At 38.7% G+C, this 26,034-nt stretch overlaps 2 protein-coding genes across 8 annotated transcripts; one reads left to right on the forward strand and one right to left on the reverse strand.

Annotated features, from left to right (window-relative positions):
• Nucleotides 1–1,183: 1,183 nt before the first annotated feature.
• Nucleotides 1,184–10,462, reverse strand: LOC108413496 (mannose-specific lectin-like). Of its 7 annotated transcripts, XM_017686031.2 has the most exons (5): nucleotides 7,955–8,221; nucleotides 4,691–4,727; nucleotides 3,039–3,104; nucleotides 1,818–1,911; nucleotides 1,184–1,521 (listed from the first exon to the last, which is right to left on the reverse strand). In XM_017686031.2, the coding sequence occupies exons 3-5, from the start codon at nucleotides 3,065–3,067 to the stop codon at nucleotides 1,288–1,290; spliced, it is 357 nt and encodes a 118-aa protein (XP_017541520.1). In that variant the 5' UTR covers nucleotides 3,068–3,104; nucleotides 4,691–4,727; nucleotides 7,955–8,221; the 3' UTR covers nucleotides 1,184–1,287. The 7 variants fall into 7 exon arrangements, with proteins under 7 accessions (XP_017541520.1, XP_017541519.1, XP_017541524.1 ...); XM_017686030.2 differs by lacking the exon at nucleotides 4,691–4,727; XM_017686035.2 differs by lacking the exons at nucleotides 3,039–3,104; nucleotides 4,691–4,727; nucleotides 7,955–8,221 and adding an exon at nucleotides 10,427–10,462.
• klhl18 (kelch-like family member 18) lies at nucleotides 8,412–24,098 on the forward strand. Its single transcript, XM_017686029.2, has 10 exons — nucleotides 8,412–8,633; nucleotides 13,096–13,226; nucleotides 14,164–14,304; nucleotides 14,423–14,621; nucleotides 16,573–16,733; nucleotides 16,898–17,034; nucleotides 18,023–18,245; nucleotides 19,162–19,266; nucleotides 19,428–19,539; nucleotides 21,686–24,098. Exons 1-10 carry the CDS (start codon nucleotides 8,499–8,501, stop codon nucleotides 22,070–22,072), a joined length of 1,731 nt encoding a protein of 576 aa, XP_017541518.1. The 5' UTR covers nucleotides 8,412–8,498; the 3' UTR covers nucleotides 22,073–24,098.
• The last annotated feature ends 1,936 nt before the right edge of the window (nucleotides 24,099–26,034 follow it).

The raw sequence follows: 26,034 nt of genomic DNA on the forward strand, positions 1-26,034 counted from the left end.
AGTGCTTTATGCTACTTCATCTGACGCTTGGCATTGTGCTTGGTGATGTAAGGCTTATATTCAGCTGCTCGGCCATGGAAATCCATGTCATGAAGCTCGTGGTCCACAATTATTGTGCTAATGTTAATGCCAGAGTACGTTTGGAACTCTTGGTTATTGTGTCAGCAGAGCGTTGGTGACTTTTATACACTATGTGTCTCAGCACTTGGCGACTCCACTCACAATTCATCTTGGAATATCTCAGATTTCACAAACTGACTAGTTGCAACAGTGGCATCCTATTACAGCATCACACTCAAATTCAATGAGCTTTTTAGAACTAACCATTCTTTCAAAAATGTTTCTCAAGGTAGACTGCATGGCTGGGTGCTTGATTTTATACACCTGTGGCAATGGGGCTAAATGAAACATCTGAATTCAGTGATTAAGAGCTTTGTCCTAATACTTTTGTTCATATAATGTACTTAAGAACTGAGTGATTGTGTTGGGTGCTATTTTTTTTCTCTTTTTGGTGCACCGTTAGTGTAAAATGTAATGATAAGACCTCAAAGGTCAGCGTTGTGACCAATCGGAAAGCAATACAGATGCTGTCACCAACAAAGGCAAAGAAATTACACAAAAAGCAATGAGTAACTAAATGTTGGTGACTAAAATGTCAGGAGTAAACAAATGTACTTGAAATAGAACACTATACATTTGCATTACATTGCAAATACAGTATAATTACATTTCTAAGTGGGAAATAGAGTAAATGAATGGTGTTATCATTCTATGACGTACTCGTCCCAGTGACGATTAGTGAAAAAACTTGATTCATCCAAGGCCTAGAAAGACCCTAAAGGTGCCTCAACTGATTTTACATATGGTGTTATAAATCATTGTATATGCTTTGTATGGAAAAAAGTCTGTAATAATGTAAATAAATAAATAAGTCATAAATAATGTACTGATATACCACCATATATATATTTATAGGTGGACTAATAAACCCCCATGTTATATTTATAGATAGACTTTTATACCATACAAATTATTCTCATAGTTGGCTTCACTGTACTGTTATATCATAGTTATTCTTATATAGGTTAATGTACCATGTTATTTTCATAATTGTAATCAATGGACTACATCACTTTGTATTCTCTTTTGCCAACAACATACCACAGAACATGGACAAAAGCAGTCTAATCTACTAGAGCTTTATTGGGAAATATCAAAATCACAGCAGGGTCAGAGGGTATGTGGATCAATCAGCCACACTGGCTGCCCAAAGGAGCATCAGTCCCTTCACTTCTGCCCCCTGGACAGGGCCGAGTTCCACACCTCCTCTCCATCCTTCTCAATGACCAGGATGCTGTCATTGCGCAGGTACAGAGTGTTGGTGTGCCACACAGCCTTGTCGTCCTTCCTATACATGACCAGGTTGCAGGTGTCCTGCATGCACAGGCAGTGGGCATCTTTCACGCCTGTGTCAGATGACCACACTGGCTTCCAGCCATAGATGACAAAGTTACCATCTTCCTGCAACAACGGCAGGAGAATTAAGCCTAGAATTTACACAACATTCTCAAACACACACCCTCTAATGCTCCACACAAATTCTAAAGCTGGCAGCTCACTTTATAGTGTTCAAGAATAAGAACTTATTAACTAAATAAACCAGTATGAATGGAGAAGGTTCAAGAACAGTGCAAACTGATGAAGGAACATTCTCAAACAGTAGTAATATAAGAGAACATTCCCCAACAATCACGCAAATGAAAGGAACATCTGGGTAAGTTTTAAACCCATTTAGTGAGGCTAGCAAGAACATTTACCTGAAAGACTGCTTTGTACTCCTTGTTGTTGGAACACAGGTAGTCACCCTTGCGGAGCTCATTGTACTTCGAGATGTAGTTCCTGCTCATGGCTCTGAAATAAAAAACAAAGGCAGTGAAATTCCATTGAAAAACAATATCTTTGTAAGCTTATCTTGTTTTGTATGAAAAGAACAACATAATTTTCTGTCCCCGTTGTTAAAACACCAGGTGGAAATTTTGCTAAGTAAGATAATAAGCCAAAAGTGAAGACCATCCAATAGGAGGAGCGATAGGGCTCTTCTTTGTGAAATATCTCACAGAGACTTTGCACCATAATTTAATGTTGGACAGAAGATACATGCAATTCATCACATTGTTGAAATATTCACTTGCTTGTCAGACTTCACAGGGTCAGGCGAATCAGGCTGTAGTTACAGATAAAACATTGCTGGGGCAGAACCAGTCTGTTTTATAGCCCCAGAGGTGAGGAGGTAACCAGAGAAGATGAAATTAGCCTTTATTTGGAGAGTACAAACAACCAATGACAAAAAACACGTAGAGCATAATTAAATATAACATGTTCCAAGACCTGCAGACATTAGTTACAACTTCTAAGGGGTGAATTTCTTTAATTAAAGATATGAAGCAGGCAATGTCCTGGGAAAGTCAGTCTTTCTGAATAGAGTCAGTGACAGGTACATTTGGATAATTCTGCAACTGACTGCCTATTCAGAGGAAAGATAAGAACTCTGCTTATTCACAACTTAAGTTAGACATAAGGCTTGTCATGACTGGGGGTCTGCATCATGTCCCTCCTTTAAGAATTTCTGATTGTCCCTGGCTGACACTCTTGGACACATCATGGTCAGATTTAACAGGTTTGTTCCTGTACTTCAGCTTCTTGTGAGATGATCCTTCCAGGCCTATAAACACCTGTGTGATAAAACAGGCATATGCACTATTAGGCACCATGTAGGCCAAAATCATTCAATGTTTCTTCCAAAATCAAGAGTATTGCTGCAGCAATTGTAATTACTCTTCAGGGAAGGCTTTACACTAATTACAGGAACATTGCTTTGAGCATTTGATTGCATTCAGCAGCAGGAGGAATTTATGTTGGATGATTAGTTCTGGATTACAAAAGCTACTCCAACTCATCCCAAAGGTACTGGTTGGTCCTCCATAACTATAGAGGATGCTGTTCTATTGCTCCGCAGCTCAGTGCTGGGGGCTTCATACCTCTCTAGTCTATGCTTGGCAATAGGCATGGTGACCTTGGCATCCTCTTCTATTGTCAACACATTTCTGTGGAGAAAATACAAGATGTGAACTCCTGTGTCAGCACTCAGTGCACCTTAATACAGCTGAATTAACTTATAGAAGGGGTGTCCACAATCTTTTGGACGTATAGTGTATGATTCTTTAGGAAATTATTTAAGACATCAATCTCAATTTTTTTCAGCACAATTCAAGTAGAATATTTCAGTAGGATTCAGGATGGATTCAGGATCCTTGCTTGGTTTCTGTTTGTGACTGTTTTTGATTACCTTACCTTGTGTGTCTAGCCATGTGCTCTTGTTGTTTTGGTTTCTGTCTCCTCCCCTGTCCTGCCCACAGATTATCTGTCTCACCTCTCTCTAGTCTGTAGACCTGCCCTCTCATTATTACTTCCAGCTGTGTCTTATTCTGTTTAGTATATTTCTCAATGTCCCTGCTGTACATTGTGTTCTATTGTTTCATGTATTTTCTTGATAAGTTTGTTTCTTATTATTTAGTTTGGATATCTGCTATGCTTGCTACCTCAAACCTGGATTCAAATTAAAGAAACTCACACTTGCATCATGCCTCCATGCATCCCTGGTTACACATAATTATTTCTAAAAATACAATAAACTTAAACATGTGACTGAAGAACCTTTAGGTTAATACATATGTTTTTTTGTTAGTTTTTCTTTGGCCAAAAATCTGCGCATACTGTATTGAATATAATAAATTATAACCACTTTTAACATTCCAAAATCAAAGCAACTGACCACCTTAATACCAACACATTTTACAAGCATAGTGATATTTATACATATGTAATATCTGTGTTAGAGGAATTGAGCAACATATTTGTGTTATAGTGCTGGAAATTGGATCATGGCTAGATTAAAACTGGAGACTAGCGACTCAAACTGGAGACTGCACCCATCAGCCGTCTATGTAAACCTGACACATCAATGTTTATCGTACCTCATTTGAATCTTCACAGGAAAAAATTGCAGCAATACATTAAGTGTACAAGGATCAACATGTTAGATAAGTGTTATGCTTGAGTCAAAGATGCCTGTTTGGTGAAAGCTTGTTTTTTTAAATAAAATTTGATGTAGTATAGAACTAACCAAGTTCTCTCATTAGAAAAAAAAATATACCATGAGGAGTACATGTCAATATTCTATGTCAATATGATGTTAAATAGACATTGGGATTTGGTCACCATACCTCATGACTATGTGTCAGCGTTCTACCTCAGTATGGTGTTGTCATGTGACGACGTTGGATTTAGGTTACCTGACACCATGAACCAACAAAATATCAGCATCTAATGACAGAATGTCACATTGAATTGACATTAAGATTATGATGTTAAATAGATGTTGGGTTTTGGTCACCATGCCTGATGACTACATGCATTTTTTGGTTACTTAATGTCACAACTTGAAACCAACCAAATATCAACGTCATCTGCTGTCAGTAATCTATGTCAATATGATGTTGGAATTAGACACTGTTTTGATATTGAATTTTGGTCACCCAATGTCATGACCAACATCCAACCAGATATTAACGTCTATTCTTGTTCGTGGACAGCTGGGACTGCTATAAAAGTTTCAAATACCATAACTTACCAGTCACTCTTCAGTCTATACAGACCATGTACAGAAGCTAAGACAAAAATACAGCCTGTTTTGAATTGATTGCCTTTGTGATGTCACAAAAGTTTACTCATTTTAAAATATTCACATATTCAGCCTGCAGTACTTTAGCCACACTTTAAAAGTCTCACCACAAGTCTGCTCGTCGTTTGCTGTTTTCTGCAATCTTTAACCAGTGTTGATTGTTGTCCATGTTTTGTATAGGGCTACATTATAATGGCTAATACTGATGTCCCCTTACTCCTCACTGTCTTGCTCTCTCGCTCTCTCTCTCTCTCTCTCTCTCTCTCTCTCTCTATATATATATATATATATATATATATATATATATATATATATATATATATATATATATATGGTACATATCTCTATATAGGTAATGACTGGATATCACACAGACTTTACACACACATATACTTGTGATCCACCCCTAACATGCTATTTTCAAAAATACAGAAAGGGCAGGGGATGGACTGCAAAATCAGATACTGAGACAGTATCTGGGGAATTTAGAGAGTTGCATATATCTGATATTCAAAGAGGTAATACAGGGGCTCTCAGGGATGTGTTACTTACCCTCTCTATTCACACTGCATACTAATGACTGTGTCAGCTAACTCAAACCATTTACTTCTTCTTCATGTGCTGTCTTACACTGTAAACAGTGAAACAGCTCAAACAGTAGTATAGGACATTTTGAAGCCTGAGTTTAAACTTGAGGCCAGTGTATGGTTATTTAGGCATGTAGTTTGCACAATGTTTATTGGTTCAATTTCATCTCCTTCACTTCTTACTTTACTGCTCCAGTACAAAAACTAAACAAGTAAACATCGAGCACAAGCATGTCTTGGCTGACTGACAGTTGGGGTCAAGGGGAAACTATGTAAATTTGATTTGTCACTGAATATTTACTGTTCACTCTCTGCAGTTCTCTGTGTACTGTCTCTAAGAAGTCATACATACAGACAGAAGTCTAGTTTAGTGCACCCACACTGAGATTCTACCAGTGCTTTCATTTCCTCAGAAGAAACAGAAGGCAGCTTTACAAAATAGTATTTCTAGTTGGTTTGGCACTTTACACAGTTTGAAAGCCAGCCACTTAGTCTAACAAAGATGGTAAGGTCAACTCCTAGCCCATTAGAAAGGACATTAAGACAATAATAGACACTTCTGTAACTTGAATATCAGTTGGGAAATGGATATAGGGTGCCTTTTTGTAAACCTACAACCATTACAAATATTAAACCAAAGTAAAATATAATCCTTTCATTTACATTTGCATGCAAAAAAGTGGGTGCCCTGGTCAAACGATATGTTCTGTTGATCTTCTTTTTGTATTGTATTTTTTCAATGAGAGACATTTAAAAGCATGCATTGACAACACACAATTCAGAGTCAGGAGACAGCCACTTCCTTGTTACAGCTTTTTACTTGCAATGAATAGAATGTCCCATTAATATTTGCCCAATCTCCTTACATCAAAATTTAGCACCCCTAGTAACACACACACACACACACACACACACACACACACATTTTCTAAGCTGCTTCTCCCTCAGGGTCGCACGCCAATAGTAACAATGCATCAAATATCAAATTCACATGGAAATTCTAAACTAAATATATTTTACAGTACTTTATGCAACTCTTTTCAAATTGTTGATTTTCTAAGTGAAAGTAAGTTACACATCATCTACAGAGAAAACACTTCTGTACATTTTAAGGCACAGTTTTTGTTTTTACAAATGTACATAATTTAAAATATTGTGGAAAACATGTAGAACCTGTACAAAAATTTGTACTATATTAAACTTAGCACTAAAATTTGCTGAGAGATGACATATTGAAGTTTGGTCTCTGTAGAGAATGTGTAACTAGAGAATGTGTAACTAGAGAATGTGTAACTAAAATCAACAAAGCGGGCAGCACAGTGGCTAGGTGGGTAGCACTGTCGCCTCACAGCGAGGAGGGCCTGGGCGACCAGGGTCCTCTCTATGTGGAGTTTGCATGTTCTCCCCATGTCTGCGTGGGTTTCCTCCCACAGTCCAAAGACATGCAGTCAGGCCAATTGGATGTGCTAAATTGCCCCTATATGTGAGTGTCTGTCTGTCTTCCCTGCGATGGACTGGCGACCTGTCCAGGGTGTATCCTGCCTTCCGCCCGAAGACTGCTGGGATAGGCTCCAGCACCCCCCTGCCACCCTGACAGAGAAGCGGCTTAGAAAATAGATGGATGGAAATCAACAAAGCATGGCCTTATTTGACTGGGCTGCCCAAAGTTTTGCATATGACTTCATAACCTTGAAAAAGTGTCCAAATGGTTGAACAGGATCTCTGTAATGGGCTTACTCATTTTCTGTTATGATAGAAGCATCACTGCAGTGAACAAGAGTTAAATACAGACTGAAGGATTATTTCTTGCTCTTTTTGTACTCTTCCACATTGGCCTTTTTAGACTATTGGTTTATAATCAGTTATGCTGATATTGAAGACAAACCTTTTAATCATTGACAATCCTCGACCAACATCCTTTTAAACCCTTGCTAAATAGTTTCAGATGCAAATAATGTAGTTAAAATCAATTTCATCTCAAAACCGACATCTTAATTACTTTGGGATCAAAATCACTTTTGCCTGCCTCTGGAATGTCTTCTGTTCACAGAAAAAGCATTACAGTTTCTGTTTACACTGGCTTAAAAAAGGGACTGTGTGTTTTTTTCCTTTTTCATCCTTTCTATTGGACTTCGTAGGTTACACTTTTACATTCAGATGTGCGGATAGTGGAGAAAAATAAAAATAATGCAAACACTACCCAAATAACTGTGATGGAGAATAAAGGGGAATTCCACTGATTTTACATTTAGATTGTACATCTTTATATAAGATGTAAACAGTCATACAGAGTAGTTTGGTGTGAAATGCTCAATTTGTAGAGAAAATTATTACTATTATTATTCTTATTATTATTCTTATTATTCTTATAAAGTCAGATTTGTTCACAGTGATGGCGATAGGAACCAGATCTCACAGATTAAATAGATTTTTAGATTAAATTGTCATGAATGTGCTTACTGATGCCTGAGACATTGATTTGTACTAGTTTAAGGTAAGGTTTAGTTTTGGAACAGATAATACATTGGGAACAGCCGTGGGTGGAAAAGTCCTCAAAGAACTTTTTTTAAACTACTATTTTTTTACTACTATTTTAAAATGATCAACATCACGTGCAAAAACTCACGTGGGTGTTCAGGTAGATTCAGAGCTCGTTTGGATAGTCATCTTTTTTATTATTCGGTGGAACTCCCCTTTAGAGCCGTTGCGGTATTAGTCCGGAGTTTATACATTCTGTATTTGTCTATTCTCTTTCTCTGTTATGTTTCCATATAGGCTTCTGTCTAGGTTATAGTTTCACATTCAGATGTGCTGATGTGGGGAAAAGCTTTTATCCTTCTCTAAAAGCTCCTAATAATCCCTCTGCTGAGGAATATAGTCTAATCCCTGCAATGTTAATCCAGATTCACTGTAGCACAGCGGAAAGGGGCTGTGCCGTAACAAAGAGTTCAGAGACCTAAATCTTCCACCTATAAGAGTTTAAGAGTGATACTGTGAGTCTTTTGCGTCGACGCGATCAAATGAAACAGATTTCGAAGTTTGTTTTAATTTGGAAAAAGTCTCTCTAGTTTAGCCGGGTGGGTTTTTGTTGTTATTACTCTCTCTACGGCGTCCCGCGAAGCTCAGTCTTCCTCTTCGCGTTGCCGTAGTCAACTTTCCCTTCCCCTTCAATGACGATGGGTGACATGATATTCGAGGAGCTGGAGGATTTAATGCATTTTTCCGTCCACGATTTACCAGCGCGTGGATATTCAGTCATGGAGGAGATCCGGCGACAGGGGAAACTCTGCGATGTCACGCTGAAGGTACCGGAGATTTTCTAATAACGCTTTAATAGCCGCTCGCCGACCTGCCGGCTAGGCTAAGCTAGGCTAAGCTAGCAGAGCTGCGGTGGTCAGTCAGCATGGGAAAGACCGGAGTGAAGGGACGGCTGGTGGGCTAAAAAAAACCCTGTCAGCGTTGTACGTTCACACCTTCGAAATGTACAAACATAAAAACGACGAAGAGAAACGCTCACTTGTGCGACATTCAGCATGTTTGGGGTCAGTTGAGCGTTACTCACCCTGCTGTGCACTAGACCGACCTGTATTAGCATCCACAGCTAGTAACACTCTCTTGTAGTAACGTTAACCTATTTGTACGCTGGTGGGTAGCTTTGTATGTTTAATATAGCGTTCAAGAGCAGAAGTGGACTTTATCGCCGTACATTAGTTTTGGCAAAGTGTTTCTGACGGACTAGAGCTCTTCACCGGTTGCTCTCCTGAGCTGTCAGGTCGCGCTGAGTGTTGACCAGAAATGTCACTCGCCACCCTTCCCAGTGTTATTGTGATCAACCCCATTGTAGAATCAAGATGCCAGTCAAATATCAGTCTTATTCCTTATTTTTGAGCAACAGTAGCGTTCTGTACAGATATATTACAGGAGAAATACAGTGATGGTGTTTGATGAACTGGTTTCCACAACACGGGTTCATGGGGTGAATCCCAATTCGCTCTCTAACAGACTTTAAGTGCACTTATTTATGTGTGAAATGCATTATTTCATAACCTAGTGTACTTTAAATGGAATAGGGAGCCATTTGACTTTTAGCCCAAGAGTAAATGGTAATATCAACAATGATTTACAGTTGAAAAACCTTTTTGTCTATGGTTAAGCATAATTTCAATCTGGGAAATTACAAGAACACTTTCGGAATTTGTTTTTCAACGTCTAATATCACAAATAGGGCTGGGTATTAATACTTGTGTGGTAATGACCAAATTACTTCAGTATGTCATTTACTTTGTCTTGAGTTTGTAAATTATATGTAGTTCATTTCCATCTACCTCACTTGATGGTGCCATGCAGCCTCATACTTCCTTTTCTTCTTTCTTACTGTGTGTGTGAATGTGGTGTAGGATTGCCCCAATGTACTGACTTGTTTGTCTTATGAAGCAAAAATACAGCTCCAAAAATATCTTCGCCACCATCTACTGACTGATATTTAAAATGACAGAAAATGGGCGAAGCTTGCCTTTGAGATACTTGTTTATTTTTTGTGCTCGCTGGCTCACAATGAATAGTCAGTCATTTGTTCATGCCAACCACTGATTATTTGGATATGTAAAACCAGATGCAGGTGCTTTTAATTGCCCAGTTTGTTCAGATTCGCTCATATCCCCATGACTCGACAGAACTGTTGCTGTTTCTTCCCATGTTAAGCAGCATTATGACTGTCAGATTACGCCCTTAAGGCTGCCCTCTTCTTTCCGCTCTTGTCTCCAACACCTGTGTCTTTAGTGTTCCATTAAAAGCCTCTTTTGTGGACCGAGTGAGTGGGTGATTCATTCCATGTCTCACCTGACCAGCACACTACCTGCTTGTCCTTGCTACTCCAGTGACTAAAATTAAGCTTCCCCCACATACGGTGGGGGAAAAAGTATTTAGTCAGTCACCAATTGTGCAAGTTCTCCCACTTAAAAAGATGAGAGAGGCCTGTAATTGACATCATAGGTAGACCTCAACTATGAGAGATTTTTAAAGAATGTATTTGCAAATATTGGTGGAAGATAAGTATTTGGTCACCTACAAACAAGCAATATTTCTGGCTGTCACAGACCTGTAACTTCCTCTTTAAGAGTGTCCTCTGTCCTCCACTCATTACCTGCATTAATGGCACCTGTTTGACCTCGTTATCTGTATAAAATACACCTGCCCACAACCTCAAACAGTCACACTCCAAACTCCACTATGGTGAAGACCAAAGAGCTGTCGAAGGACACCAGAAACAAGATTGTAGACCTGCACCAGGCTGGGAAGACTGAATCTGCAATAGGCAAGCAGCTGGTATGAAGAAATCTACTGTGGGAGCAATAATCAGAAAACGGAAGACCTACAAGACCACTGCTAATCTCCCTCGATCAGGGGCTCCACGCAAGATCTCAGCCCGTGGGGTCAAAATGATCACAAGAACGGTGAGCAGAAATCTGAGAACCAAACGGGGGGGACCTAGTGAATGACCTGCAGAAAGCTGGGACCAACGTTACAAACGCTACTGTCAGTAACACACTACGCCGCCAGGGACTCAGATCTTGCTGTGCCAGACGTGTCCCCCTGCTTAAGCCAGTACATATCCGGGCGCGCCTGAAGTTTGCTAGAGAGCATTTGGATGTTCCGGAAGAGTATTGGGAGAATGTCATATGGTCAGATGAAACCAAAGTAGAACTGTTTGTTACAAACACAACTCGTTGTGTTTGGAGGAGAGTGAATGCTGAGTTGCGTCCAAAGAACACCATACCAAATGTGAAGCGTGGGGGTGGCAACATCATGCTTTGGGGCTGTTTCTCTGCAAAGGAACCAGGACAACTGGTCCGTGTACATGAAAGAATGAATGGGGCCACGTATTGTGAGATTTTGAGTGCAAACCTCCTTCCATCAGCAAGGGCATTGAAGATGAAACGTGGCTGGGTCTTTCAGCATGACAATGATCCCAAGCACACAGCCAGGGCAACAAAGGAGTGGCTTCGTAAGAAGCATTCCAAGGTCCTGGAGTGGCCTAGCCAGTCTCCAGATCTCAACCCCATAGAAAACCTTTGGAGGGAGTTGAAAGTCCGTGTTGCCCGCCGACAGCCCCAAAACATCATTGCTCTAGAGGAGATCTGCATGGAGGAATGGGCCAACATACCAGCAGCCGTGTGTGCCAACCTTGTAAAGACTTACAGAAAACGTTTGACCTCTGTCATTGCCAACAAAGGATATATAACAAAGTATTGAGATTAACTTTTCTTATTGACCAAATACTTATTTTCCACCATTATTTGCAATAAATACTTTAAAAATCAGACAGTGTGATTTTCTGATTTTTTTTTTTTTCCTCATTTTGTCTCATAGTTGAGGTCTACCTATCACAGCATATCACTGATATCAATAGCATTACTGGTCAAAAAGTTGTTTTGTCAGGGCCTCTGTGCTTCCCTCTGTCTGACAGCTCTCTGCAGCATTCTGTTTATGATTTGGTTTTATGAAGGAAGAAGGTTTTCATTCTTTGACTCATTTTTATTGGTCAAATTTAATCTCTGACCATCAGCAGAGTTTCAAGGCACATATCAAGAATTCTAGACATGCTGCTGGAATGGCCCTTATTGTTTGAACTGACATATAGTTCAAATTGAAAGGGCTATTCTTTCAGCTAATAGACTCTGTGGTGACAGGAATCAGGGGGTCACAAAGTATACAACACACATCTAGTGAATCTACACATGTGTTCTGAGTTTGTATGTAATGGTAAAACAGTTTGTTATAAATAATTATTTAAGGACTATTTTGGTGTACAGTGCCCTGCAAGTACTTCAAGTAATGCATTCAGGCAACTATTCTGCATAACAGCTTTCTGTGAGGGAGCTTTTAGAGGCCTTAAACACGTTTGTTTCCTGTCACCACCACTATGAACAGTTCTGTCTCAGCGAGTTTCTCTAGTGCAGAGCATTTCACACCAAACTACTCTGAATGACCTTTGTTTACATCTTAACAATTACATTGTGCAGACATTTTGGGGGGAAAAAAAAAACAAAACATGGAATTAGGTTCTTCACTCATCTGCAAATTTTATAAAGCAGGGCTGCTCAATGTGTGGCTTGTGAGGGCATTGAACCTACCAGAAGGTTACACTAACCCCACCCTCCTCACCCAATGAGAAAACATATTCTTATACTGTATGATCGCTATCCATAGAAAAACAAACATCACCCAAAAAAAACGTTCTTTACTTTGCGTGTAACTTAATGTAAAGAGATTTTATTTCAAGCTATTTTGGAGCATTTCTATTGGCCCAATTATCATGAAATGTTCATAAAATGTAAAAATTGCTGTGTTCAAATGAAAATAAGAAAAATAAAACTCTAAAAAATGGAGATACTTTTTTGGGACAGCAACAATATACAACTTATTTAGTTCTGAATTTGAATAATAACAAAATATAATATAAAATGTTGTTGATCCTGTAAGCTATAAATAGCCATGCTGGATGTCGAATTGAGTTTTGGAAATGCAGATATATTAGAACTGGCCTGCTGACAGCACACTTTCGATTTCTAAAAATGGCTTTATTTCATTAAATTATTTTTCTCTACACAGAACCAGGGGCATTTAGATTGGTTTACAACTGATTTCTGTTTAGTGTTTTTAGTCATTGTTAATGTAAATCCATTATATGTTTACTAGCAGTGATATTTCTTGGGTTGAGAAATGCTTATTCTGCTGTGTGTGTGTGTGTTTGTGTGTGTATTGTAGGTGGGAGAGCACAAGTTTAGTGCCCACCGGATAGTTCTGGCTGCTTCCATTCCTTACTTTCACGCCATGTTCACCAACGACATGGTAGAGTGCAAACAAGATGAAATCGTCATGCAAGGCATGGATCCCAGGTAACCATCTTAAAGCTAATAAGGGTTGATTTTCTAAACTATTTTTAAGCCCTGAGGATTCACTATTGCAAATCTGTTTTCAGTCTATGGCTTGTTTTATTTGTCTCTTAAACACAAGGGTTGGCTATTGTTCAGAAATTATTTTTAGCAATAATAGTGTTAACACCTTGTGCACAGAGAGAATAGCCCAATATCTTAACGGCACTGCAAGTAGCAAAGTTTGGAATCCTTAGGAATGAGCATTTTAACTGTTGCTTCTGTTCAAGCTCCCACATTTTTAAACAAGCAGTATTTGAATGCTGTAAGAAAGTTATGAGAAAATATTTAAAATTGTCCTGAGTAAACACGGATGCACAAAAACTTTGAAGGTGCTCTCGTAGCACACTAACATTAAATAATACCTGTACTACTCAGTTTTTTCCACAAACGTTTTGTCATATAGTCATGAACATGTGCATTGTATTTCAGTGATAAATGTACAAATTTTAAGTAGCATCTACCCGGCACCAAATTAACAGTGGTTTACTCTTACTGTTTAGCTTGAACACTGACATTTGAAGCTTACAATACATTCTTACAGTATATACTTTATATGTTGCCTAAAGCTGCTTTATGGTACTGACCAAATTACTTTAATATAACAGAGTATCAAAATCATTCTGTACCAAATTTCAGTATCTTAGTTATTGGTCTTAGCATCCTTGAGCCAGTAGGCATGCTTGTTTGCTTGTTTGCTTGTTAGGCTGTTGATTGGCTTTCTAAGTTACGTTTTGTTTGCATGTTATTAATATAAACACTGGCTTGTCTGTAATATGTTTTTGACCAGTCACTTTAACAGTCAAGTCCTGTCCTGGTCAAAACCTACTTAAAAATGCAATGTACTGATATGCTTATGCTGACCTGTCAGTTCTGCTGTTTGCTTTATGTCCCCTTAAAGTGCACTTGAGGCTCTCATCAATTTCGCATATAATGGACACATAGCTATAGACCAGCAGAACGTTCAGGCACTCCTGATCGGAGCCAGTTTCCTGCAGCTGCAGAATGTCAAGGACGCCTGCTGCACTTTCCTTCAAGAGAGGTATTCGCTCTTTCACCTACACAGCCAAAGCTGCTGCCAAACACAGCACTGGCAGCATATGCATCGTCTCAGTCATGTTCTCTTACAAATGTATCTGCTTCTTCTGCTGCAATTCCAGATTGCATCCAAAGAACTGCCTGGGTGTGCGCCAGTTTGCAGAGACCATGATGTGCACAGGCCTGTATGATGCAGCCAACAGCTTTGTGCACCAGCACTTTGTGGAGGTGTCCGTATCGGAAGAGTTTCTGAGTTTACGGCCGGAGGAGGTGCTGGAGCTGGTGGGCTGTGATGAACTCAATGTCAAAGCTGAGGAACAGGTCTGTCAGAGTTAAATATATCTATGTTGAACATACATTCAGAGTAAATAGATGTTTGTTGCCTGTGTGTTTGTAATAGAATACACGTTATTGCTTAAACAGCAGTATTAGTATTTTCTGCCCTGCTGTCTGTTTGAAAACATCTTCCTCTTGCTCAAATAGTCCTTTATGATGTGGTCAGTCTTGAGCACATGAAGTATCAGACAAAAATTTGGAAAATGAATTGAAATATCATAGTTCTGTGCACCTTGATAGCTTTACTTATTTAATAACAGATTTATTTGCAGAACACTTTTCATACTGGTGGCAGCTCAAAGTGCTTTTCAGACAGATGATAGTTTAACAGTAATAGAGGAAATTAAAGTTGAGTTCTTCTGTTATCATTTCTATTTAGTAACAAATATGAGGAAAAATACATAATTTAAAATTAAGAATATTCAATTTAAATGCAGTGAAATACATCAGGTTGAAAAGAGAGGTCAAAATTTAAGTAAAAACTGAATTATAGGTTAAAAAATAACTGAATTATAGATACACACTTAAAAGTGTGTACTGAGCTTGACTGTCTGATAGGCCAGGGCAGTATGACAGTGTTTATCATTATTGTGATCAATTACAATGTGTGTTTTTTGAGCATATTGTGGATATCTTCAACAAAAGTAATTGCAAAATATTTTATTGCATGTTTCATCACAAAAGAGAGCACAAGTACTCCTGTTTTATTGGTTGCCTGCAGTACAATATATGAAATGTGAATATAGAAATCACTGTATTCAGAATTTTTGATAGTACATTTTTAAATGTAGCACCACTTCGTCTGTTATAACTTGGCAGATGTCAAAAAATGTATATTGCAACATATTGTGTGTCGTAAAAATGTCTTAAAGTATCGTGATTTTACATTTTTATGAGTTTCCCACCTGCAATGTCTAATAAAAGGTGGAGTTATATAATAACAAAGAGGCCTCTCCAGTTTTCTGTATTTTACAGAAGGTATTTGCAGGTCACTCCTGTAGATCTCAGACCATGTGTTAGAACAGACAGATATTCTGTGAAGTATGCAGGTGCTTTATAGTCATATAGAGCTTTAACAACTAGTAACATAACTTTAAAATCTATCCTAAAAGAAAGAAGCAGCCAGTTCTGTCAAAACTGTGGTGTGAGTTCCTTTTTTTTATTTTTGTAAGGATCTATGCTGCTGTATTGTCACATGTTTCAGATAATTAGAAGGAAGCTGTAAACCTGAGATGTTTTAGTTGTACTCAAAATGACAAATAGAGCTGTAGAAGATTCTACAATAACTGAGAACTGAATAACATCAAGAATGAAGTTTTAATAAAATATATTTCAAGAATGCTTGATTTTTTTCAAAACTGAATGTCAAATCTTGAGGCAGAAATTCTGAAACAGTGAGTGTAAATGCATATTTGCAGTATAAGATTTATCACTGATTGGTGCTCCCAAAATGCTCAGGTTGCTGAAAACAATATCTGAAAATACATAGTGTCCAGTAAGAGTTCAAAGTTATACTTTTATATACAATTTCGCAGTAGTTGTATTCTTATTAAGACATAAAGTACTGATGTATCAGTCTCCAGCAGAGGAGCGCTATTAGCACACAATAATTGAAGAATGAGAGTTGAAAAAATGTTTAGTTTGTCAGTTTTTATTGTATTTAACATATTATTTAAATGAAAGATTTTAATTAAAATGGTTAACGTTTTTTAAAAAAACCTTTGCTAAAAATAAAATGGAAAGTAAATCTAAGCCAACTGTACTTCTTAATGTCTTAAAGTAATCATAATGTAGGCTATAGAAATCAAAAATAGAAATGCATTGAGAATAGTTGAAATAGATTCAAATTGTGAGGTGTCTAGAGATTCCCACCATCCTTTTACGTGACCAAGTGCACCCCCTGTTTTACATGGCTGTGCATATTTGTTATCCACAGGTTTTTGAGGCCATCCTTGCGTGGGTACGACATCAGAGGGAGGAGCGAGAGTCCTGCCTGCCGGAGCTGCTCTCAAAGACTAGACTGCCCCTGTGCCGACCGCAGTTCCTGGCTGACCGAGTCCAGCAGGACGAGCTCGTGCGCTGCTGCCACAAATGCAGGTCTGTCTCCGAGTACTTACAGTGATAAGACCACTAGAAACACTTATGAATATGAGTAACATAAAATTTTTGTCCAGAATTAGGAATACTGGAATAGCTGTTACTTCAGTTTGTGAAACATGTTGCATGTAGTTCAAATTTGTCTTATGTGTCTCTTCAAACAGAGATCTAGTAGACGAGGCAAAGGATTACCACTTAATGCCAGAGCGTCGGCCACACCTGCCTGCCTTCAAGACGCGGCAAAGGTGCTGCACATCCATCGCGGGTTTAATCTATGCTGTCGGAGGCCTCAACAGTGCAGGTTCTTCCGCTTCTTCTACGCTTCTCCTGCTACATAATCTCTGCATTTCATCTGGTTTCCCAGGCCTAAGCTTAGGCCTACAAAAGAGTTTAAGTGTTGAATCACCTTATTGCATTGTAGCAAAAGCTTAGTACATGCATTGTTATTTTAAGGAGTGTTTTAGCAACATTTCTGCATAATGAGGTCTATAAGATTTAAATTACATTCATTCAGAGTAGGTTAACGTGACATACACCGTTCTAGAGTGAATTATGTTCACAGTGGTGGTGGTAGGAACCAGACATCTGAAGCATTGTCTCTGAGAAAGTTATTACCGTAGGCCGTTTGATGCCTGATGGTTTTGAGAAGGTTTTGTCCTACAGTGTATTTTTAAAAAAAAAAAAACATTCATAATGGAAGGGTACATGAGCACAGATACACATATACATTTTCTAAGCCACTTATCCTTCTGGGTAGCTGGAGCCTATCCCAGAAGTCATTGGAAGCAAGGCAGGAAACCCTGGACAGGTTGCCAGTCTATTGTAGGGATGTACATGTAGAGTGTTGTAAATCAAAAAAGTAACCAATGAAAACATTTTTTCAGATTTACCGCCTTTTACCAGCATTAGCTTTCCATAAAGAAATCAGTTGTCTGTAGGTTCTGATTGTTTTGAGTAATAAATAAAATGGCTACATTTGTGTTCTAGACATTGTGACCTCTGGTTCTTATTATCCACTGTAAAGAAACCAGAGTCACACCAAATCACTCTGAATTACATTGTTCACATTTTAATGATTTGAATTTACAGATATTTTTAAAAATCTGTGGAATTCCCATTTAATTTGTCTGTGATGAGTGTACTTAATACCTAGAGGCTGCAGAGCTTGCAAAAGGCCTCAACCTAATCTGAAAAACCTCCATAGTGACTTTGTCCTTTCTAGTTTTGATAATATGTTTTCAAACTTGAGTTATGAAAAGCTTTTTCTGACTGACGTATATCATATCCAGGTGACTCATTAAATGTTGTGGAAGTGTTTGACCCGATTGGTAACTGCTGGGAGCGCTGTCAGCCCATGAGCACAGCACGGAGTCGTGTGGGTGTGGCTGTGGTAAATGGACTGCTTTATGCCATTGGAGGATACGACGGCACATCTCGGCTCAGCACAGTTGAAGTCTACAACCCAGAAACAGACACATGGACCAAGGTAGCCAGCATGAATAGCCAGCGCAGGTGAGACTGCTAGTGTTTAACTTTAGTTATACACACTGTTGCTACACAGTTTTCACAACTTTTGTGTTGTTGATGTGTTTATAGGATTGAAAAGCCTATTTTAAACATGCACTTTGTATTTGAGTTTGAATTAATATGTAAAAATTCTCAAAGTTTTAAAACATACCATTTACTCCCCAATCCATACAGTCCAGATATGAAAGCCATGCTGCAAAAACAGCACATTTTAAATTCATTGCTACTTTGATGTCATTAGACCCAACTCATTTACATCAATCCACCTATTCAGTCTATAGCAGTTTAGCTCACACATAATAAAGTTCTAGGCAGAATTTCAGCTCTGAGTGCTTTTTGACTGAGACTCATACAGGACAGCCAGTCAGAACAGAGCTAATTTATCTCCACACTAACAAAAACAGCCTATTTAATTAAAGGGAACAAAGAACGTTCAAAAAGGATGATTTAAAAATGAATTATGATCATTTTTGATACATAAAGGCCATACAAACATAAGTGGTCCTCAAGAGAAAAAAAAATTAAACACAAGAAAGATGCAGGAGAGGGGCTCTTTAAGGTACTTGTGGGTAAACACTGTAGTATTCAGCAGTGAAGATAAATGGTCATTGGGTTGTCTGGCAGCATTATGGCTGTAATATGCTCCCCGCTTTAAATTGTTGTCCATCTGCAAGGCATCTATTGAGGAAGAATTAAATAGAGGCATGTAAAATCTGTAACTTGTTTTTATGAAGGGGATACGTGAGGTGTGATTTGAGATAAATACTGCAATTGTTGCTGCACATAAAAGCACTGCGTCATAGGATTTAGCCAAATCACTGTTACAGAGTTTTAGAATGAAAATGTCTAAATGTAAAACATGAATTGCTCAAAGTGTGCTTTCCCCTTTCTCTCCCCGAAGTGCAATGGGAACAGTCGTAGTCGATGGACACATATATGTTTGTGGTGGTTACGATGGCAAGTCTTCGCTCAGTTCAGTAGAGTGTTATTCTCCAGAAACTGACAGGTAGGTAAAGTTTTCTTAACATATACCTTTTAAATTATGGCCATTTTGTTATTTTTGGTAGCCGCCTGCAAAGCTAACTTTATTGATAATTGTGGTCAGCTGTCACAGCAGTGAAATGTAATTTGACCTTCTGCATATGTGCGTGTGATCTCTCTGGCCAGATGGACGATAGTAACAGAGATGAGTGCAAGTCGAAGTGCAGCAGGTGTGACAGTATTTGAAGGAAGGATATTCGTTTCAGGTGGACATGATGGTCTACAGATTTTTAACACGGTGAGTGAGAGGCCTCATCAGTAAAGCAGATTTCTAAAGATGGTTCTTTCTTCACAATTATTGTGCAAATGTTGTTAGAGAGGACTTTTAAGTTTTAAAAGAGTAAAATATAGTAGTTTAGTATAGTATAGTTTCCCCTTTTTCCAAAGCCAAGGCATGTTTTTTGTGTGAAGTTTGTCTTTACTTTTGCACTGGAGCTATGAGGCTAAGGTAGCTAACAGGTAATGGAAGCTTAGCAGTGTTTGAATTCTGTGCCTAATTTATCACCTCAAACACATTTAACTTAAGTCAGCCGATCAAGTAACAAGTCAGTATCAGTATAGTAGATCATGAGCTTTTCTTTTGCTTAGCTATTCCTCTTTCTCTGTCACTAGTGTCAGTAACTTCCTTTGTGCCAAGTTGACATCCAGACTTTAGGAAAGAGTAGTAAGAGTAGCAAAAGTTAACATGCCCTTGACTCCAGCAGCAGAGTCCTCACAGAGGGGCGAATGGGTGTCTCGCTTTGCACAGTTAAACAAATAAAATTAAAGAAAACCACAAAGTCTATTCTAACATTAGAATTAATATCAAACTACTTGCAGTGACAGCACCTTTGATCTAGTACTGGGACTGCTGAACGTAAGATCCCTTGCATATAATGCCATTATTATAAATAAAATCAACATTGATCATGATTTTGATGCTCTATACCTCACAGAAAGATGGAACACTTTGCTCTAAGTAAAGCCACCATCACAAATATATAGGGGGTTAGTATTTATACAGATGCTTTAGGCATTAATCAGAAAGCTCTCTTAAAAATGGTTTTCAAGGGTTCTTTAGTAAAGAAAAAATGGTTGTATGTAAAACCATGAACACTCAAAGAGCCCTGCATGATTAGAGTAATTTGCATCATTAAATGTTTCTTCAAATTGATGGAGAATGTGCTGTAGATGGTTTTATAAAGAACTTTTTTACAAAAGGGTTCTATACTGCACCAAAATGGTTCTTCTATTATTAGTGTTAAACTAAAAAAAGGGAAAAAATCCTTTTGTGTGCTATATAGAACCATCTATTGCACATTCTCCATCAATGCAAAGAACATTTTAATCATGCAAAGCATTATTTGAGTATTCATCATTCTATATTGAAGAACTCTTGAAGAGCCATCTTTTTTAAGTGTGTAGAAATTTTGTTGTTTTAAAATTCTTTTTGTTAATATAACTGATTGACCTACAAATACGGATTCATTTTCACTACTAAAGATCTGCAGGCCACCAGGGCCCTATTCTGAGTTGTTACAGGAATTTGCTGACTTAAAGTAATAATTGACAAGATTTTAATAACATTTTTGACAAATTACAGGATCCACCAAGGAAGGCATTTATATCTTTCTTAAACTGTTGTTTTCACTCCAAATGTAACGAAACCCATTCATTATTGCAACCACACCTTCATTTTAACCTTTTGTGTCAACATAGATCATTTAGCCATTCTCCCCCTGCAGTCTCAGATCTTTACCTGATCTCATATGAAATCCATTTTAATCCTAATATATTAAACAGTTTGAGGCAAGTGTGTGATGATTTAGGTGTGCAGTTTGCACAGCATTAACTGAAGGGTTATGAAAATCCATTATTTAGAGGCTACATGGGCCGTGTGGCTCCAGCTCGACTACATTTGGGATAAGCGGTAGATGGTGTACTTTTAGTTTTACTTCACCAAACTGTTGCTTTAAGTTTAGTTGAGATTCAGTAGTATTTAAACACTTTTTAATATGCCTTTTTTTAACTTCATTAAGTTATTACAGTTTAAAAAAAAACAGGTTCTTTTGAACCCCCACCCTGCAGAGTTTAGCTCTAACCCTAATCTAACACACTTGATCCAGGTAATGAGGGCCTTTAGGGACATCTGAATTAGATCCAGATGTGTTGAATCTGAACTCTCCAGCGTGGTAGATCCTCAGGATCAGGACTGGACCCATACCTAAAAACATGTGGACTGTTTGGGCAAAATTCGAGCTTAATGATGTTTTTATCAGTGCAGTGTTGTCAAATAACAGCTTGTCATAAAGTGTCAGGAACAACATAAACAAGTCTATCTGAGATAACTGCTCAGCGCTCACCTCTACAACTTTCAAGTTTCATTCACTTTTTCCATCCACTAGGTGGAGTACTATAACCAGCACACTGCCCTCTGGCACCCAGTGGCTCCCATGATGAACAAGCGCTGTCGGCATGGCGCTGCATCTCTGGGCAGTCAGCTATACATCGCTGGAGGCTACGACGGCTCTGGCTTCCTGAGTGGTGCCGAAGTTTACAGCTCTGTGGCTGATCAGTGGAGCCACCTAGTGCCTATGAACACGCGCCGCAGCCGCGTTTCCCTGGTGGCCAACTGCGGCCATCTCTATGCTGTGGGAGGGTACGATGGACAGTCCAACCTTAATTCTGTCGAAATGTATGACCCCGAGACCAACCGTTGGACATTTATGGCACCCATGGTCTGCCATGAAGGCGGGGTTGGGGTCGGGTGTATACCCCTTCAGCCAGCCTAGGACTGCCTCTTAACTTGAAAAAAAATCTAATTTTATATCCCTTTTTATGTTTTTGCTAAAGGGTGAAATACATTTGTGATCATGATGTCTTGCCCTGGGTCCATGCGTTTGCATCTGAGGCACCACCCTTTTGGCGCCATAGTTGCAGGAAGCCTTGAAATATACTGAGCAAACGTGTGGATTATGTTTTTTTAACCTCTCTCAATGACCAATACTTTCCTTTGAGGTGTGGGTGCTGTCAAAAGCTGCTAGTATGTGTCAGACTGCTTGGTCCTGTGGTCGAGGCTGCAATCTTGATTCTGAAGAAAGGAGAGCCAGCCAGAACAGAAGAACAGGAAGCACGTTTGATAGACTAGGTATAGAAAAAAAGAAGTAAAAAGACATACCTAAGGCGTGACCGGCACTTGTGAAAGCATTTGTATTGGAGCTCTTCAGCCAAGGGTATTGAGAATACACATAGGATGTGGACCACTTTTTTTTTTTTTGTTTGTCTGTGCTGTTGTATGTGTGTGCCCATTCAGGTGAATGTCTGTGTTTGTGTGTGAATGTTAGAGTGAGATATAAGGGAAGAAATAAGAGGCATTTGCTTGTGATAAACACTGACACTTCTGAACTGGAAGCTTATTATATTGCTAAAATTTACAAGAAGGTACAAGTTAACCACTGAAGGTTTATGTCAAGCAAATGTGTACTACTTGGGAGAACATAATCACATAGATACGATTTGTAGGTATAACACAAGCTCATTTTTAAAATTTGTGACAAAGTTTCTTTTGTGCTTTTGTAACATGTTGACAGCATACTTAATACTCAGTTTGGGATATTGTACTGAATCTGTACTGAACGCTTCGACAAACGCAACAGCAATGATGAACACTTGCAGAACAACCGAACTGCAGCTTAACTGTGCACAACATCCATTTAGACGTGCCATGGTTCATTCCACCATCATATGGGAATACTTTTGGATACAGTTCTAACACTTGTCTCACTTGAAATTCTCTGAACTCTTTCAAGAAGGATGAAACTGCTAGGTTTACTGCACTGCTCAGTTTTGACAATTTTGTACCAGCTGGTTACCAGCTTTGGGTTCTTACCCTAAAGACCTTGCAGTTTCTAGATAGGAGACACCCTAGTCCCGCCTAGTGAGGTGACACGGTTAAGATTCATAGCGGTGGCTGACTTACCTCAGAGATAGCTGTCTGCATCTCTCTTTATTGGGCACATGGATGGAGATCGAGACCAAATTATGTATGTGGTTATAATGACCAGCATTAGCAGTGTGATTTCATTGTGCAGTGGCATCAGTTCGTGTTGTGGTGGGAGGTGGAATCTGTCCTTTGTGTGCGGTTGCAGAATCAGGGTTGGGGTGCATGTTTGGAAATATCAGATAGTGAACAGGCTTTTGTAAATTAGTCTCAGCTGGTTGCTTTTGTGTGATTGCAAAGTAACAGATCTTAATATGGGATTACTGACTGTGAATTTTTGATTACGGACGATGTTTTCTTCCTTTTCCTTTTTGGCCATTTGCTCCGTTCTTCTGCTGATCTTGTTTTACGATGGATTTTGTATGATATACAGTATGTATTGTAACTTTCAGTCATGGTGCAGTATTTTTTTACTACTTATAATTTTTTTGGATTTCTGAACCACAGAATTTTTATTTATTTTTAGTTGTATGTTTTTCTTCCTGCTCTTTTTATAGCATTGCACATAATAGTTTGATAATTACTGTCTCAAAATTGAAAATCAAGTTTATAGATGTGTAATATATAAACAGAAGATCTTATCAATATGTTGACCATTGAATCTCTTTCTAGTTTATTTCCCATCTGTCAGATAATCTTTAGCTACCTCCGTTTGAGATGGGAGAGGTCAGACAGGGCTGGACCCAGACAGCCGCCCTGCTGACCCTAACTTCTGTTTAAACTGAAGGATCTCAAATCTGGTGACTGATCTCTCTTGTGTGGGACTTATTCACGTTACAGAACTGTTTTAAATAAATCATGTTCTTTTTTAACGAACACACATGGCCTGCCGTTCTGATTTTTTGGTGAGACAAACATGTTTAGCTGTGTGGTTGACGATCTAAATGGTATGCCGCTTATTCATCCCACGGACTGGCCTACGAGACCGAGTGACGCAGAAGTGACATAAACAGCAGCGTCCCGCCCTGCCTGCAGCAGGTGTTTTTATGAAACAGACCCAGGCGCAGCAGCTCCAACATTAACATTCGAACAGAGGGAAGAATACCAGGCAGGATGAAAGGAGTACTGCTGACCCTCCTGCTTCTCACTTTGCTCAGAAGCTCCTCGTTAGCTGGGCCAGTGGACAGGCTTCAGTTGGTAAGTTGAGAAGTTTTTCATTGTTTTTATTTTTATTTTTAAATTTATACCAAATGAGACACATATAGGACTGAAAACAGGGATTAAGCCTTGAAGTCCTACATTGTCCTCTCAATGGAGAATCTCCTTTTAGAATGCATTGCCCAGGAGGTCAATCCCAGTATGGACGATTGACCCTCAAGTTTCTCACCTTTTGAAGAAAAATTTCACTCATTATACAGTAGAATTGGAGGTGCATTTCACAAAGCAGGAATTATTTGTTTAGCCAGATAACTTAAGCCCAAAATCCAACCTGTCTAATAGGAAAAGAGCTGAGGCATATTCCTAATGGACAGTCCTTAACTTCGGACTGAAGTTATCGGGAGAAGCCTGCTTTGTGAAATCACCCAATGAGCAATATGACAATATTATGCTTTGTGTGGATAACAAGCATGTTGTAGATATTGGTAGCAGTTAAAGGCCAATAAACAACTTCATGTTTCACTACAAAGAGAACATAAATGGTCCTGTTTCATTATATTTAGTGCTAATACAATTTGCCTCTAAATGTGGCACTGCTGCTTCTTTTTTTCTGTGTTCCAACTTCTCAGATGTGAAAAAAATGTAGTTACATATTGTTCATTCTGAAAGATTGCAATTATATTTTTTGTCAGATAGCCCAACACTATTAAACAGTGCTGTCTTCTATCTAGTGAGCGGTGTTATAGGGACCAGCAGTCCCCAGAACCCAGGATAATCAGCTTAGAATATGTGTGTGTGTGTGTGTGTGTGTGTGTGTGTGTGTGTGTGTGTGTGTGTGTGTGTGTGTGTGTGTGTGTGTGTGTGATTTTGGGAGTCAATAACGATTTATAATGAAATCTCTCGCATCAAGACTCAACCTTTAATTCCATGTTGAGTCTTGTGAGTGATGTGGGTTGTCTAAATGTAGCCCATTCTGGGTATATTTTTAAAAACTTAAGAAAACACTGATTTTACTGTATTTGATACTGTATTTTATGACATACATTCTTCTACTCTAAACATTTCAGACGGCACCACCAGGAATCCAGTCACAGTCTATGGAGAGAGGACCTTCAGCCAAGCCTCAGGTGAGAATGAGGTGGTTCAAATAGACTATATTCACAAGATTTTTTTTTTAGAAACCATGTGAAGCTATACTCCGCCCAATATATTCTTGAAGCTATATTCACCCTAAACCTAAATAAATAGAAAAAATGCTATCAATCTATCACACACAGTCATATGGAGACGAGTAAATACTGCCGTGTGATGTTAAGCCTTAATGTGGGCTGATGCTGTTTGTCCTCTACAGTATGTGAGCGTTTTCTCTGTGAGTCCTCGGCTGAGGAGGGCCGCCCCTGTTGTCCCGAAGACGCCTGTCCGAATCTGTACCGGCTGCTTCTCTGTCATTGGAGACCCAACCATACCGCAGCAATAATAACACTCACAAATACGCATTGTGTTTTTTTGTTTTTTTTAATCTAAATCATGGGAAATATGTTGACTTTATTTTATACTTTTTTAATTAACTTTTATTGAGTATTTTCTATATATGCCACAATTCACTCCTTCTACTCTGATGAATAAACACGCCTGTTCTACCCTTTTTGTTCACAA

The sequence above is a fragment of the Pygocentrus nattereri genome, chromosome 2 (genome assembly GCF_015220715.1).
Source record: "Pygocentrus nattereri isolate fPygNat1 chromosome 2, fPygNat1.pri, whole genome shotgun sequence".
Lineage (NCBI taxonomy): Eukaryota > Metazoa > Chordata > Actinopteri > Characiformes > Serrasalmidae > Pygocentrus > Pygocentrus nattereri.